This window comes from Balaenoptera ricei, chromosome 2, assembly GCF_028023285.1.
Source record: "Balaenoptera ricei isolate mBalRic1 chromosome 2, mBalRic1.hap2, whole genome shotgun sequence".
NCBI lineage: Eukaryota > Metazoa > Chordata > Mammalia > Artiodactyla > Balaenopteridae > Balaenoptera > Balaenoptera ricei.
The window spans coordinates 84068309-84085735 of NC_082640.1; the positions used below are offsets into that span (position 1 = coordinate 84068309).

The 17427-nt window shown below is 42.2% G+C and overlaps 1 protein-coding gene across 2 annotated transcripts; it reads left to right on the top strand.

The window, feature by feature from the left end:
- Positions 1–5088: 5088 nt before the first annotated feature.
- Positions 5089–17133, top strand: LYSMD2 (LysM domain containing 2). 2 transcript variants are annotated; one of them, XM_059915540.1, is made up of 3 exons: positions 5089–5361; positions 15346–15674; positions 16701–17133. In XM_059915540.1, the coding sequence occupies exons 1-3, from the start codon at positions 5089–5091 to the stop codon at positions 16741–16743; spliced, it is 645 nt and encodes a 214-aa protein (XP_059771523.1). In that variant the 3' UTR covers positions 16744–17133. The 2 variants fall into 2 exon arrangements, with proteins under 2 accessions (XP_059771523.1, XP_059771524.1); XM_059915541.1 differs by lacking the exon at positions 5089–5361 and adding an exon at positions 5588–5705.
- Positions 17134–17427: the final 294 nt, after the last annotated feature.

Below are 17427 nucleotides of genomic sequence, written 5' to 3' on the forward strand. Positions count from 1 at the left end.
ACAGCTCTTCAAAGTGGTTGCACCTATTTATACTGCCACCAACACTGTTTGAGAATTTCCGTTGTTCAACAGGAATCTTACCAATACTTAGAATTGTCCAGTTCTTTAATTTTTGCTAGTCTAATGCCTATGAAATTGTAGTTTTAAATGGAATTTCTCTGCTTTTTGGTAAGGTTGTGCATCTTTCCATTAGCCATTTGAGTTTTATCTTCTGTAAATTGTTCATATCTTTTGACCATTTTTCTAGTGGGTGTTTTTCTTCTAATAACTTGTAGGCATTTTAACATACTCTGGATAGTAATACTTTGTCAGTTATAGGTATTCAAATATATTTTCCCATTTTACACCTTGTCTATCGAAATTTTTCAGGTGCTTTTTCAGGACAGAGGTTTTTATGTTTATATATAGAATTTGCCAGTTTTTTTCTTTGTAGTTTGTATTTTTGGTATCTTGCTTAAGAAATTCTTTGCTATCCTAAGGTTATAAAGATATTCTAAAAGTGTTAAAGTTTGCTTTTCCCAATTATATATTTAATCAATCTATAATTGATTTTGGCATATGGTATAAGGTAGAGATCTACAATTTTTTTCCACGTGGATGGCTAATTGTGGCAGCAGCATTTATTGTCATAGATTCATTTCTCTGGTATGTGTGGGTCTGCTTCTGGGCTTTCTTTATTGTCCCCTTCTTACATTTATTTGTCTTTCCCAGCATCACTACTGTAATAGTTTAGTTCTCATCACTTTTTTTGTAAATCTTGATGATTGTAAAGTTAAGTCTCCCTTCCTCATTCTTCTTCAGGAATGTCTTGGCTCTTCTTAGCCTTTATCTTCCATATGAATTTTAAGATAAGCCTGTCATGGGGCTTCCCTGGTGGCGCAGTGGTTGAGAATCTGCCTGCTAATGCAGGGGACACAGGTTCGAGCCCTGGTTCTGGGAAGATCCCACATGCCGCGGAGCAACTAGGCCCGTGAGCCACAACTACTGAACCTGCGCGTCTGGAGCCTGTGCTCCACAAGAAGAGAGGCCGCGATAGTGAAGAGGCCCGCGCACCGCGATGAAGAGTGGCCCCCGCTTGCCGCAACTGGAGAAAGCCCTCGCACAGAAACGAAGACCCAACACAGCCAAAAATAAATATAAAAATAACTAACTAAATAAAAGATTACTATTAAAAAAATAATAAATAAATAAGACACTTACATTTAAAAAAAAAAAAAAGATAAGCCTGTCATGTCCTTTGAAGAATCCTATAGGGATTTTGGTTGGAATTTCAATGAATTTATATATTAGTTTGGGAAGGAAATGAAAATTTTGCATGTCCCCATTTATAAACATGGTATATCTGTTTTTGTTTAAATCTTCTTTTATGTCCTTTAATAGAATGTAATAATTTTTCCATATAAAGCATGCTTCTCTTTTGTTAAGTTTATTCCTAAATTTTTTTTTTTTTTTTTGGTATCTAAAAGGTTGTCTTTTCCACAAAATATTTTCTGATTGATTGATGCAATTGATATTGGCATAATGTGTCTTATAGTCTTATGTCTTATAGTTTGAACAGTTCCAATGTAGACATTATCTGTGTTATCTGTAAACATTTTAGTATTATTATTGGCAAATAACAGTTTATTTCTTTTCAATCTTCATTTCCCTTTCTCCCTCTTTTTCTTATTGCATTGGCTAGGACCTCCAGAACAAAATTAAACAGGAGTAGTAACAGAAGCCTTCCTGTTCTTATTCTTGATCTCAAAGGGAGTGCTTCTAATGTTCACTACTAATGATGAGGTTTGTTCTATGTTGTAGGTAGATATACATAAAACTAATTTTGAAGTTCTGATTGAAGAAGGAAAAATAAATGTACAAAAAATTCAATCTGAGCCACAAATTGTAGATATTAACTTTGGATTAGGGAGAGATCGATATAAAATTCACAGGGGCTTCCCTGGTGGCGCAGTGGTTAAGAATCCTCCGGCCAGGGCTTCCTTGGTGGCGCAGTGGTTGAGAATCTGCCTGCCAATGCAGGGGACACGGGTTCGAGCCCTGGTCTGGGAAGATCCCACATGCCATGGAGCAACTAAGCCTGTATGCCACAACTACTGAGCCTGTGCTCTAGAGCCCGCGAGCCACAACTACTGAGCCTGTGTGCCACAGCTACGGAAGCCCGCGCACCTAGAGCCCGTGCTCTGCAACAAAGAGAAGCCACCGCAATGAGAAGCCCGTGCACTAAACGAAGAGTAGCCCCTGCTCGTAGCAACTACAGAAAGCCTGCGTGCAGCAATGAAGACCCAACACAGCCAAAAATATAAATAAATAAATAAATAAATAAATAAATAAATAAATAAATAAATTTATTAAAAAAAATTCACAGGAACACTAGATATTTGACAACAGCTCAAATCTATCTAGGAAAAAACAACTCACAAAGAACCCTAACCATGCAACATCAAATAAGTACTTATTTCAGCCGATTAATTTCTGAGAGCTAGAGGAAACGCTAGTGAAGATCACAGAAAGGAATCATGGAGAAAATTCTGAGAACTGTGTTGAATTTATTTCAGAGCATTTTAGAATTGTTCTGGAGGTGTTTTCTGACCCAGGATTTCTTATGGCTGGAGAAATTGAAAATAACTAGGGACAGCTTAGAAATTAGCTCTGATAAGAGAGAAGTGGGATGGCTTTCGAATCTCCATACATTTCTGGTGATAACTTTTTCCTTGCACTTTTACAGAGGACTTGGTCTTTTTGTAAAGGAATTAAGTGATCATCACCTAGCCTTTCTCCTTCCTGGCTCATTTTCTGCCTACTTATGTATACTGTTCTGCCTTTTGGGAATCTCTGACTCCCAAAGCTATCTTCCTGGTTCCTTATTTAGGCCTGTTTTTCCCCACTTTAATTCAGCATTTCCAAAATTGTAAAAATTCTGAGAAAAAAAGGGGTTCCATGGTCAAATGAGTTTGGGAAATATGGTGTCAAGCAAAATCCAATATCTTATTTTACTACAGGACTTATAGAGCCTTCAGTATCCTAATGTGCACTGTGAATCTCCAAAAGGGAAGCATATATCGCAGTGTTTCTCCAATTAATTGATCATGGAACCCTTTTCAAACAACACCTAATAATACTTTATAGAACCCAGTTCATTAATTTTCAAATAAAAACTTCCAGTTCTTCAGTAAACTTTTCTTTAGTGGAAGACATGTTATATGCTATCTCTCTACTAGACTGTCAACTCTGAGGGCAATTTCTCCTGTTTTCTTGAAGTATTACCTGATCTCATTTATATATTGAAACTCTGGGGTTCTGCCTCTTTCTTAGGCCCTGGGATAGGCACACTGGATACCACCCAAGAGTTCATCTATGGCAGACTCTTGCTAAATTACCTAATTTAGCTTTCAGGATCTTTTTACTACACCTCAATTCAACCACTTTTGATGCTTTATTCAAGGCACTGAGCTAGGTAGGCACTGCTGGAGCTAAAAAGGATGAGTAAGATCTAGTTATACCTCCCAGGAGTATGTATAGAGGAGATAAGACAAGTACATGACACAAAACACGAGTTAAATGCTAAACAAGCGGTACAAACCACCTTGATATTCAATGGAGAAACAATAACAATTGGGCAGTTGGGGGAGGGGGACAGGTGGGAAGAATCAGGAAAGATCTCATTTTGGGATGTTTCATTTGGGATGGACCTTAATATTTTCTTAAATGTAGACAGAGAGTATTGGAAGAGTGGGGTTACAGGTGGAAGGTATAGCATATGCAAGGCATGAGGGTAAGAAGTTCAAGTGGCAGGAGTATATGGAGTTTGCAGGATGAGTTGTAGATGGGGTACGGCCAGAGCGTGAATAATAAAAATGGAAATAAGAGTTGAATGCCAGTGTGAGTTAATACTGCTGTCCACAGGGAGCCACTGAAGAATTTTTGAGCGGGAGGGTGACTGGGGGTCCACGTGTTCCTCCCCCACTCTCGTCCTGTCTCCTAAACTCTAGTTCCTCTGCCTCTGTCCAGCACAGCAACATATCAAAACTTCAGCCAATGAATCAAACCTCCAGTCTCCTAACCTGCCTGTAGGGTACTTCCTCCTGGAGAGCTGTCCAGAGTACAACAGAATCCTGAGCGCTAGATTCTAGTAAACGCACACCCACCCTGTGTAGAATACGATCGGAAGCCAGAAAGTTGAGGAGAGGGTGTTCAGATAAAGACTACAAATAAGAGGTCATTGATGGCGTTAATGACAAAACTTTGGGGAGTCATGATTTCAGGGTATTAAAGAGGAAACATAAGAAAAAATTGGGTGCAGATAGTAAATTCTAAGCAGTGAGCCAGGAGAATGGACGGTAGCTAGGCAGACTTTCAAGGCAGCACAGGACTAAAATTGGCACTGGTGTGCAATGAAGAGTGAAAGCAAAGCAACTGGAGGGTTAGTTTGAGGTCAGCCACCCGGCCTTAGAAGCACTATCCCCCCTGGAGTGTTGAGTACACCGGACCCTCCAGGCTGTTGAGATGGGCCTGGAGAAACTGTGTGTGTTTAATGGTCTTAATGTTTTCTGTGAGGTCCTGGGGTAATCGGGTGGGAGCGGGAAGTACCCTTGGCTGGGGGAGCTTGAAGGTCTGAGAAAGCGGGCGCCTGCTGAGGAATCAATAAAGTAGGCAGAGCAAAGCTTTGGTGTTTTGCTGTGTGCAGGGCAGAGCTCTAACCAGGCTGTGTCGGCCCGGCGTGGGGTTCCCTCCGGGGCCGAGGGCGCCTAGGGATGAGGCCCCGTAGATCCACGGCGAGGGGCCTTAGCGCGCCCCGCTCCTCGCACCGCAGGGCCAGCTGGGTCCCGGCGCGCAGGGTGGAGCCGGGGCGTCGGCTGGGCAGCAGCCGGAGCTCGTTTCGCTCTCCTCCCTGCAGGTGCGCCGGGGAAGGCGGGACGCGTAGGAGCAGGTGCCCGCCATGGCCGGCCCGCAGCTTTCCGCCGCGGCCTCCAGCCCGCCGCCCCCGCGGAACGGCCTTCCGCAGCCCCTGTGAGGAGGAAGAGGAGGCGGCGGCGGACGAGGCGCCGCCCTCTTGGCGAGCTTCCCGACCCAGCGGCCTCCGCAGGACCCATGGCTGATTCCTCGCCCGCGCGGTCCCTGCGGGCAGGCGGACCCCGCGCGCCCCGGCCCTCGGCCCCCTCGCCGCCGCCGCCGTCGCGCTCGCTCTCCGAGGCCGAGGAGGCCGAGCTGTCGCTGAGCCTGGCGCGGACCAAGACCCGCTCGTACGGCAGCACGGCCAGCGTGCGGGCGCCGCTGGGCGCCGGCGTCATCGAGCGCCATGTGGAGCACCGGGTCCGCCCCGGCGACACGCTGCAGGGCATCGCGCTGAAGTACGGAGTCTCGGTGAGCAGTGCTGGCGGCTGCGGGCGGGGGCGCAGCGAGTAGCGGGGCGTGGGGGAGGGAGCCAGCCGTCCCCCGGCGGCTCGGCCCCGAGCGCTCGCCCAGCGCGCGCTGCCGGGACAGCTACGGTCGCCAGAGCCTGTCTTGCAGCCAGAGGGGCGGGCCGCCAAGGCTCCCTCCCCGGGTGGGTGCATCCAGTTCTCGGTGCCCTGCCCGCACTCGGACCGGATCTGCCGCGTGAGGAAGGAAGGCCAAAGAGGACCAGGGCGTTGGCACCCTGGGAGCCAAATTCGCCCGATTTTGAGTCCCGGTCGTACTGCTATATATTTCCTGAAAGCCGAACTGAGGTGCGGACTTGGGCAGAGAATTTTGTATTCTGGGTAAACAAGCGCTGTGATGAGTCAGGAAGGGTACAGTTGTTCCCGCAGGATGGTTCTGTTTCTATTGATTATGCTTCTTTATTTAGAAGTGAAATTACACCCCTGGGCTCACTGGCAACTGTGAATGTGACTCCTGTCGCTAAGCAGCGGCCAAGAATGTGGTCTAGGTGAGCTGAAGAGCTGTGTTTATTATAAATTTATAAATGTGTGTGTCTTGGGCCTATTGCATTACACCTCTAGGAAGAACATGGAAAGCTGAGGGAACATACTGTTTCATTAAAATTACTTATAATTAACTCTGAACTATGTGGTGGCCTTTTTACATTTGAGTTCTATATCAGTTTTCAATGTTCTTTCCTGAAGCAACCTAGACAGCAATGGGAAGAAAGGTGATCTTATCTTCATCTTTCTCTTTAAGTGAAACTCTTTCTGGCCCTTCACCAGTGACAGAGACTGAGTCATCTCCTTTGCACACCCATGCTGGTATGTGTTTACCTGGCAGGTCCTTCTAGCCTTTAAACATTTTGAGAGCAGGGATCTTGCTGTGCAGGCATGTACTGAAGACTTCATGCCATGGTTAGTCCTATTCCGCCCTCTTGGGAGTTTCTAAATGTGAACATAGAACTTCAATTCTTGTATTTGCATTCATGGGGCCTCGTTTGAGTCAGAGCCAGAGGAAAGCAGCGTTGGGAAGTATCAGCAGCTACTTTCTGCTGAATGCCTGCTGTGTGCCAGGCATTGCATTTGTCTTGTTCCATCTTGTTCTTATTCAATTTGATTTTCCTAGTAAGCCTTGGAGATAGGTGTAATTAATCTCCTTTTTACAGATGTGAAGGTGGATGAGAGGTAGGATATTTTCCAAGTATGCTTATTCATTGAGACCAGCTTGAATTAGCACAGTGACAAAGCATTTGCTTTGCCCTAGGTATTACTTCTGATTTCCATCCTTATTTTTATCCTAGTCTTAATCAAGAGCTCTCTTAGCATCTGAAGAAGGGAGGTCTTTTTTGTCTGGTTTCTGTGCATCTTATCTACTAGGCCAGGCTGACTGCACCTAGGAATCCATGATACCCAGAGAAATGTTGTTTCCCTGGTCCCTACCCACAGCAATCTCTCTGCATCCCACTGCCCTCCATGACTTCATTTGGGTTGCTTAGAGCTCCCGAACATCTGCTCACTGCGGTTCTCCACCTTTGATCAAATGCTTTCTTTCTTTTTTTTTTAATAAATTTATTTATTTATTTATTTATTTTTGGCTGCGTTGGGTCTTCATTGCTGAGTGTGGGCTATCTCTAGTTGTGGCGAGCGGGAGCTACGCTTCGTTGCAGTGCGCGGGCTTCTCACTGCGGTGGCTTCTCTTGTTGTGGAGCACAGGCTCTAGGCGCACAGGCTTCAGTAGTTGTGGCTCGCAGACTCAGTAGTTGTGGCTCGAAGGCTCTAGAGTGCAGGCTCAGTAGCTCTAGAGCACAGGCTTAGTAGTTGTGGCGCAGGGGCTTAGTTGCTCCGTGGCATGTGGGATCTTCCCAGACCAGGAAGATTCTTAACCAGGATTCTTAACCACTGTGCCATCAGGTAAGTCCTGATCAAATGCTTTCTAATTCCTGTTTTCACTGATGTAGATCCTGTTACTTATAAATTTATCCCTTTTCATTAAAGCGTAAATCAGGTTTTTCATTACCTTTATAAAGACTTGATTTTAAGATGTTAAGCTCAAGTGTAATGAATTGGGTACTATAATCTGTAGCCGCAGACAGTCTGTTTCAGGGTTTCTCAACTGCAGCCCTATTGATACTATGGACTGGATAATTCTTTGTCTTGGGGGGCTGTTCTGTGCATTGTAGGATGTTTAGCAGCATCTCTGGCCTCTGCCCACTAGATACCAGTAGCACTGCCCCCTTCCCCCCCATCCAGAAATGGCCAGATATTCCCTGAGAAGCACTCACTGTTGGTTGAGAATCACTGGTTCTCATTTACTTTGGACCCTGAACTCTAGTTGATGCAATTGTTAGAGACTCTTTCCACTGGTTCTATAGAACTAGTGAAAGTGAAGATAATTACCATAACAGTGAAGTCATATTCTTGCAGATATTAACTACAGACATTAATCGGATTTACTCATTGAAATTGATATTTTAGGTGGAAGTTAAAAAGGCAGAAATGTTTTTTTCATTCCCCGACTGAACAGAAATTAGTTGAGTGAGTTAAGTTTCTAATATTGACTGCCAAGATCACCCACATCGTATTTAGACTGTTTTTTGTTTTTTTTTTTGGCTGCACAGCATGGGGGATCCTAGTCCCCCCTCCCAGCCCCAGGGATCCAGCCCACGCCCCCTGCAGTGGAAGCTGGGAGTCCCAACCACTGGACCACCAGGGCAGTCCCACCCACATTGTATTTAAATTAGTGTTTAAAGGAGTAGGTGATGAGATGTTGGAAATTTAGAGGCTACCTTGAACCTGCTGGATCAGAATATCCAGTAAAGGAGCCCAGGAATGTTCCTGTTTTACAAGCAGGGCCTCTTTGCTCTTTCCCAATGCACTGCCCCTTCTTGGGGTCTTTGCCTTTGCTGTTGCATCCATCTGTTGGGAACACTTTCCCTGATAGCTGCATGCAGGGCCACAGGTACGTGCAGATGTGGGACCTGTGTAGTCACATAGGCCCTATGCTTAGAAGAGCCCTGCACTTAATGCTCTGCTGTTGCTGTCTTGAAATTTTTAATAATTTGTGAACAGATGCCCCACATTTTCACGTTTCTCTGGGACCTACAAATCACGTAGCTGATATTGGCTGTGTGACTTGCTCCCTCACTGCCTTCAAGTCTGCGTAAATGCAGACCACTCCATGTCAGACTGCAACCCTCCCTCATCCCAGTGCCCCTCCCCCCTTTCCTGTTTTGTTTTCTCAACAGTGTTTATCATTCATCTGATTTTTCTTTCCTCTTTTTTCCCAGCTTCTACCTTTCTGGTGATACATTAGTGAATAAATAAAAATCCATGCCCTCATGGAGCTTATATTTTAGTCAGTGGAGACAGTAAACAAACAAATATGTTATATATCAGGTATTGATAAGCAAAATGAAAAAAAACTTAGGAAGGGAAAGGAGACAGGGCTGCTGGAGGTGGCTGCAATTTCAAATGGTGTGGCTGTGGAAGACCTCACAGAGAGAAACTGAAACTGCTGGGGATGAATTGAGAAACTATTAAATGTAATTCAGATCTCAGACACAGACGTTGGGCTGGAATTTCCTGGGCTTTGCTTATCTCCACTGAGACATTAAGTCTCCTCCCCCAACCCAGTATTCTAGATTTTGCTACAGCTTTTGTGGTGATCCCTGCTCCTTTCAGCTGGAGGCAAGCCTCTGGAGGGAACTGACCAGCTCCAGGCAGCTGCTGTGAACTTTTTGTTAGGAAGCCCTGTATATATAAACAGAAAGTGGGTGAAAGGCAGTGAGGGAAACTGTTATTTGCACAAACTTTTTCTTCATCTTTTTGTTCCCCCCTGGAAACTTCCCTGTCCTCTACCCTCTCCAGACCATTGCCCCCCATATCCTGAGTCATTTCCTATCCAATTTTATTCCCGGGGTCTTCTCTTTCTCCTCCAATGAGCTGCTAAGCCCACTTGCTTCTTCACACTTCTCCTATCAGATGTCACCTTGCTGAGAAAAGGTGAAATGATTATCATTTTAGGGGGAGCAAGTGCAGTGAGTTAGAAATATAAGTGTATATAAATCTTTTGTGTTTATAACTTTAGCTTCTGCTCTTGCTGGAAATTGTTGACCTTTGCTGGTCAAAGGGAAGAGAACCATAACTAAATAGTGCCACCTGTAGTAAGAAGTATGGTAAAGTAGCCCTTAGTAGTTTTAGGTTTTAATAGATTCTCATGCATTCTTTATTTAAAAACAGCTTTATTGATGTATAATTTACATATTACAGAATTCACCCATCTTAAGTGTACAATTCAAGGACTTTTAGTAAATTTACAGAGTTGTGCAACCATCACCACAATCCAATTTTAGAACAGTTCCATCACCCTGAAAAGATCCCTTACTCCCCGTTCTCTTCTATTGTCCCAGATAACCATGAATTAGCTTTCTAATCTATAGATTTGCCTTTTCTGGACATTTCATAAATGGGATCTCATATATTCTTCTGAGATAGCATGGAGAAGAAAAAATCCTTTCCCTTATTAGCACATGGCAATGGAGGAGGCTGATCGCCGCCAACACCTAGCACTTAACAGGAGACAGTGGGGTGAGGAGGTTGAATCCAGCACTTACTAGAACATGATCTTGAGAGAATGCTTTAATGTTTAAGTCTTTTTCTCTATAATGATGATAATAATCAAATGAGAGTTGTGTGTGTATGGAAATATTCCATAAGCAACACAGTGCTGTGTAAATGTTAGTTATCATGGGTCCTGAAATGTTTTCAGAACAGTTTGTCTTTTTTTAAGGAATGGAGAGGAAGAAAAAGAAGCTTTGAATGTTGCATTCCCAGTTAGGCAGGTGGCCTAACGAAGCTGATCGAAAGTAGCCTTTGGGGAGAGTTCTTGATCATGCCCAGCAGCAGCTATTGAGATAACTTGGGGGCGGGGGGACATTTTGTGAGTTCCCTCCAGAGTGAATTCACCTTTACAAATGTATTTACAGGGGAGTCATTTTAAACAAGTTGTTGATGGTATTTGTTCTACCTGATTTCACCACGGTGGACCTTGTGGCCATCCTGTCAGCTCTTACTTGATTATTCCATAAATTGTTTCTTAGTAAGCAGATGGTAAATTTCACTGAATCATGCTACTCAATCCTGATTAGGAGAGCTTTAAAATGAAAGCATTTTGTTGCTGTATCTCCCCCACTAGTCATTCGCTCTCAAGAAACAGAGGGTAGTTCTGCATTACTTTGAAAAGGTCACACTTTCTATTCACAGCGTTCATTGGATAGTAGGAAATATTGAACAGAGGGCAGGTGGTAAAGCTGTAGAGTTTTTCAGCTCTTCCTTGTATTGGATCATGACTTTTCTTAGTTTTATGTGAGGTGAAATTCTCAGAACACTAGAACCATCCAAGTTCAGATAAAAGTATAAAACATTCCAAAGCAAATTAAAACATCATTTCACTGTTTGGGATTATTTATATTTCTTATCTGTGCTATTGCAGTTTCTTCCATAACTGGGCTTCCTGTTTCCACTAATGCCTCTTTCTTACCAATCCATTTTCCATAAAGCTGCTGGAGTGATATTCAAATCATGTCACTCCCTTCCTTTACCCTCCAATGGCTTCCCATCACATTTAAAGTAAAATCCAAATTTTATTTATTATATGAGTGGCCTGCAGCTTGCTCATTACTCCCTATTTCAGCCACACCATTTTTTTCCTGCTCTGGGGCCTTGTAACTACTCTTTCTGGAAGGACTCCTTTTTTTTCTTTTTCCCTGGCGTTTTGCGTGGCTGGTTTCATTCCTTAACTTCACTACTGGTAATAGAGTTTGGAGCCTATGGTTGTAAAGGAGAACAAGTTAAGATCAAATTAAATACCTTATGGAAAAAAACGCTCACACCTCAGGGCAGTGACAAGATATTATGTTATTCATCTGGGCTTGTTTATATGAAATTTTCTTTATATATTTTTACTTTGTGGGAGAAATATTTTTTTATGGAGAAAACATTCCTACCTCCTTCCTTCTCATTTGCTGAGTACATGTTAGGATCGGCCCTTACGTGCTGCTTTCTCACTTTTGACCAAGTTTAATGATAGTTGCTCACAGTTTTGAGTGCTTCCTGTGTGCCATGCATTGTTCTAAGTGTTTTACATGAATTAACTCATTTAATTCTCATGATAACCATATTGCGTGGACAGTACTATTTTCCTTACTTTACAGAAAAGAAAATAGACATAGGGGATGATTAGAAAGTGGTAAAGCCAGGATTTGAACCTAGAAAGTATGGCCCCAGAGCCCTTGTTTCTAGCTACTACCTTATATTAACCTCTTTGATCTGTTTTCACCTTCAGTTTCAAATCTGCCCAGCCTTAGATTGGTTCCCACCTTGATGCTAACTATGTCTGGATATCCCTGATGTCCTTGATGCTGGCAACCATGTGTCATCTTAGAGTCTACACCATAAGGGTCAACATACACCTTAAATGCTTGCTGGCAATGCTGAGATGGAGAAGAAGCAGTCCCTGACATTGGGAAGCTCATAGACTTGTTAAAAGAGGCAGTTCTATTGGTGAATCAATGGTAGAATGGCATGCACGAGAGCTAGGAGAGCCCTGCCCTTCTCTCCCTATGGACTCCCTGACTACACCCAGCCTTTTACTCAGTCCATTTGTCTTGTGCTTCCTGTCTTCGGCCCCTTGCCTGGCTATGATGGCCTGTCTTTCTCTGAGTGATGGATGTATCAGGGTCCCCACAGAATACGTTTAGCACACTCAGAGGATGTGGCCAGAGAGGGTTTAATGCAGGGGCATTTACAGAAGTGTGAATAGGATTAAGAGAACCAGGAAGGGATGGTGCAGCACCCGAGACTAGCAGCAGCAGGGAGACATTACCCCTAGGCCTGAGGGCCAGGGGAAGGAGTGGGGTACCCGACACCGAGGAGAACGGGAGGAGTGGACAAGGGGCTGCCTGGTAGGAACTCTGCTGTGGAGGGATGCAGGCACCAGAGTCATGGTGTAGTTGTTCTGCTGGTGCCTTCCTTGGGAACACTGACTGGAATTCCAAGAGCGAGGGGGTTTGGGGAGTGCAGTTCTGAAGAGGTCAGCCTCCTGCGGTTAGAACAAGTTCAAGAAGACTGGGGAATGGATTGGGAGGGGAGGGTGGGTTTAAAGGGAGAATAACCAACACAACAGATAACTTACCATCCCTTTCTGGTTACTTCTCTGGGTTCATCTTTTATGCCTGTTTCTCTGACCTGTATTAATTAATTAATTAATTAATTAATCCATCCATCCTAAGCACTTAGTGTGCATAAGATCTTTGTTAAACCTGGGAGGCTATAGAAATAACAGGTCTTGACCTGAGGGAATTCACAGTTAATGGTTGATGTTCCCAGCCCAGCTTCCGCAATCAGATCCCGGTGTTCCTGGCTGTTTCTGTCTTCCATCATTATTCCCAGGAAACAGTGTCTATTAGCAGTTGTAGGCCCCTGCCAATAAGTATTTCAAGGGCACTGTTTCAGTGAGGGTTCTTTCGTTTACAAGTGACAGAAAACTCAAGTTGGCCTAAGCAATAAAAATGAAACAGAGTGGCATTTACTGGCTCATTACTGGAACTGAAGGGTGCGAGGGTATTCTGGCTTCAGGTTTTGATTCAGAGGTCTGATCGCTCTCCTTCAAGGTGGCGTTGTTGTTAGGTTCCTTGTGGTGGAAAGATGGCTGCCAGCAGCTCCAGGCCCATCTCTTTCTCACAGAAAAAAATAGAGGTCCTTCACCTCCCAGACTCAGCAGAAGTCTCCTTGCATCTCTGAATTGTTCTGAGACGGGACTGTGACCTTTCAGGAGCCTGGGCACTGTGATGCTTCAAAGGGCAGGAATGAGTCAGGTGCTCACCCTGGAGCCAGGGGAGGGCTCCGTGCCCCTGGAAGCCCTTATACTAAGAGAGATGGTGAAAACAAGAGGTACTAAAGGCAGACTAGGATATACCTGAACCTGCTATGGATAAGTTTTCAAGTTCTTTAATTCGCTCAAATCTAAGCCTAAACTAGACCAGAGATACTTAGGATTTTTAGATGTTAATTCTGTCTCTAAAAATGTACCTGCCTATTCATGTTCTTTCTCACCCTTGCCTTCTCTCCTTTAACTAGAAACTAGAACATAAAAGACCACCCTACACAAAAGATACTTTAATGTAGTATCTTTAAAAGAAAAAAGAAAGCATTGAATGTACTATTTGTGTGGATTCAGCTTATAGCTAGAAAGCAGGAGGAACAGGGCCCATTTTATTCAACCATTATTTTTTCAGGCTCTTTGAAGTGGAAATCTAATTTTTTCACTCAGTCGATTTGGCATTAAAGGTTCCCAGAACTGGGTTCCATTAGTCATGCACTTTAATCTTGGTGTTGTATGGACTTTAGAGTCAGACGGAAATGCTGGCTTATACAGTTGCGGAGCCATATGCACTTGGTCAAATCAGTCATCTCTTGTGTGCCTTAATTTCTTCATGGGAAAATGGACAGTAAGTACCATTTACTGCTAAATTGTCTCTCCCTTTCACATCTATATCTTTACACCTACATGTATATCCTCTATGCATATACATGTATAAACTCTCATTTAATCCTTCCAACAACCCTGTGAAGGGTAGATGATACCTGTTTTACACATGAGGAAATAGGCTCAATGAGAGGAGTAACACGCTTACGTTCAGACAGTTCGTGTTGGTGGAGCTGGGATTTGAAACTAGCTCTGTCACATTCCCAAGCCTGTGTGCTTAGCTGTTGTACCAAGCTGTCTTGGTGACAATACCTCACAAGAAAATTAGATGGTACAGTGCATGTAAAGAACCTAGCATGGTGCGAGTTCCCAGGCTAGTTGGGTGGAGAAGTCTGCAGATGCATGATAGTCCGGTGTGATGAACATGAGGGTAGGTATTCCTCCGACAACTCTGCAGGAGTCCTGTCTGCACTTACCCACATTTGTGGGTTTAGGCATGCCACTTAACTCCCTTGAGTCTCCCTTTCTTCATCTGTAAAAAGGAGGTGATAATATCTAGCTTGCAGTACTGTTAGCAAAGTTAAATGAGGTAACATATGTAAATTCCATTCCCCCTTTCACCCCTACCTGCTATCCCCATTTCTTTGGTTTGGAGGAATTCACAGGGTATGAAAGAGTTTGAAGTTTTGAAACCTGTATTAAATTCTAGCTTCTTCATCTGCTGGTTGTATGATAATTCCATGGTACATAATCTCCTTGAGTTTTGTTTCTTTTATTTGAAAAGTGGATCTTCAAATACCTAATCCGTAAGGTAGAAAAAATAAGATACTCTATGTAAAGTGCTCCCTACCTCTTTTCCTTACCTGTCCTACTTCTACCCATTCTTCAAGGCCCATCTAAAGTCAAAAGAATCAAAATCGGAACCCCACCTTCTCCATGAGGCCTTTCTTAATGACTGCAGCCCCAGCCTACACCATTCTTCCTAATTCTCGTTGTACTTTTTTCTTTACCACCCCCTGTATCCATTAAATTTACCAAACACAATTCTAGAGATGGGAAGCACTCCATAAGGAAAATCACAGCACTAAGAATTTTGTTTTTTTAAATCAGATAATAGAAATGTTAAAATAAGATTGAAGTGTATTAAATAAGGGCTAAATATTCTACATTTTTTAACTTCAGGGATTTAAGGCTGCTTGGTAAAAGCTGCCTTGTAGGGGAAATAATATAGCAGGGGAAAAACTAGTCTTTCTTCTTATAAAATTGTGAAAGAATTTTCTGGCACCTCTTGAAATAACCGGGGGTATCTGGGGAGGTGACTAACCCCGAATTAAGAATTTCAGATCCAGAGATAGCATTGCACACATTTTGCTTACGAATATTTTTATTTTGTGTTGTGTAATAAACCCTACTTTTGGATTTATTTATATGTAACTCTGTTGCTTTTTTAAAATATTTTAGATGGAGCAGATTAAAAGGGCAAATAAACTGTTTACCAATGATTGTATATTTCTGAAGAAAACTTTGAACATCCCAGTTATATCAGAGAAGCCTTTGCTGTTTAATGGACTTAACTCGATAGATTCTCCAGAAAATGAAACTGTTGATAGTTTTTCTCATGAAGAAGACCTGGTAGCGGCTGGGGAAGACCTTTCCCCTCCCAGTCCTCAAGAATCTGATGCTCAGCCCATGCAGCCCGAGGAAGTGTCAGCCAGAGATTTCCTGCAGAGGCTGGACTTGCAGATTAAGTTATCAACACAGGCAGCCAAGAAACTAAAGGAAGAGAGCAGGTAAAAATATGCTGGAAAAATGTCAGAGGCTGAACAAATTACTCTTAAGATGTCCTTGCTTGGTCAAATTCTCTTTTCTTTTTTTGCTTTAAAAGCTAGATTTTAATTCTAGACAGGCATTTTTAATGTATAAAGTCTAAGCAGAGCCACTGCATTCTGCATAAAGCTTTATCTGTGGCAGTGCTTTTGTTTTTGTTACTTCTTATAAAAAGTTTATTTCTTTGCTTTAATAGCATAACTATCCAGCTAGCAGTTCTGGAGAGCATCCAAGTAGACATCTAGTTGACACCATCAGAGGAAGCAGTGCCCTAGAGAATGCTTGTAAAATACCGTTCTTTATAAAACTTGCCAAAGACATTTATTACTTGTTACCAGGTGTTTCCTATATAAGATCTCATGTGAGCTTTTCTTTGTTCTTTAATTTGGTACTAGGGCAAAACTTTCTCTCTCCTACAGAATTGGTTTCCTTCTTCCTTTATCATTCCAAGAATGGCACAACCTATTGTGTTTTCTTTTTTGCCCTGGCTACCAGGAAGCTTGCAGCCAAAATTGGTCCTCAGTTCAACTACTACAATATTGCTGATGGTTAATATATTTGTATCCTTCTCCTTTCCTTAGTCGTGATGTTTAATTTCTATTTTATTCATATTATATGTATGCCATTTGTTGTAGGTACCTCAAATCCTTTTGGGAAAGAGGTAGAATATTAAAAATATAAACAAATATAAATGTGAATATAATTAATTTATAATTTAATATAAATTTATATAATATAAACAAATACAAATATATAACAAGTACCATTCTTTATTCCAATAACTGAGACAGCAGTAAAATGGGGACAATGAAGTATTCCTTAGTGAGTGTTTGCATTTCGTACAACTTTCAAGGCATGCTTGATATTATAAGTTGATATAACTCCTGCCCTTCTTTGGCAAGTGGATATTAAGTTGTATAATGATATGTGTGTTAGTTTTCTGAGTACAGTTTTTAAACACTGATTTATGCTGTGTTTCTTTTTTTCAGAGATGAAGAAAGTCCCTTTGCAGCTTCCCTCTATCACAGTTAGATGATCAGGGGGCATAATCTAACCTGGGTTAAGAGATGGTTAGATCATAAAGAAACCAACAACTGATGATGATTCAAAAGCATCCCTTTTGGATTCTCATAGCATACATCTTTAAATCACGATTAAGTAGTTCCACCTACGGCAATTGCACTGAAGTGACTAGCTCCCTCTGGCTTTCTATGATTTTCAGTGTTTATTATGGCATGATAGCAAAATTGTATCTTAAAGCTCATCACTTTTGCAAGCGGTGGTAGTTTTTAGACTAGCTTTTGTAAATACTAGTTGACATAAAGCCACAAAGACTGTTTACATATTCAAGGTAAAAATGTTTATTTCCTGAGAAATCCTACTTATGTGAAAAACATGGTTGCTGTTTAAGTGATGCTGATTTTGCTATGTGTTTATAACTTAAGTGCTATATATATATATATTTCGATATGTATTACATATTCTGTATTACTATAAAGAAACAAATTTTGTCTGCTATTTTGTAAAAATAAACTCCAAAAGTCTGAATGAGAAAATAAACTATGTTTTCATATTTTAGTCTTCAATTTTTTTCAACAAATGGGAATATTAAATTGATTTTTAAATTATAGTTTTATAGGTGACAGCTTCTCCTCTACTTTAATGGTCTTTATCATTATTACTGCAGTTTTGAAAAAGGTTTCAATAATCTAAAAG

Bases quoted from the DNA above. Each gene is read 5' to 3' on its own strand.
- LYSMD2 (XM_059915540.1), top strand. From the start codon at position 5,089: ATGGCTGATTCCTCGCCCGCGCGGTCCCTGCGGGCAGGCGGACCCCGC. The intron at 5,362-15,345 runs GTGAGCAGTGCT...AAAATATTTTAG, and splicing joins CGCTGAAGTACGGAGTCTCG to ATGGAGCAGATTAAAAGGGC. The intron at 15,675-16,700 runs GTAAAAATATGC...TCTTTTTTTCAG, and splicing joins AAACTAAAGGAAGAGAGCAG to AGATGAAGAAAGTCCCTTTG.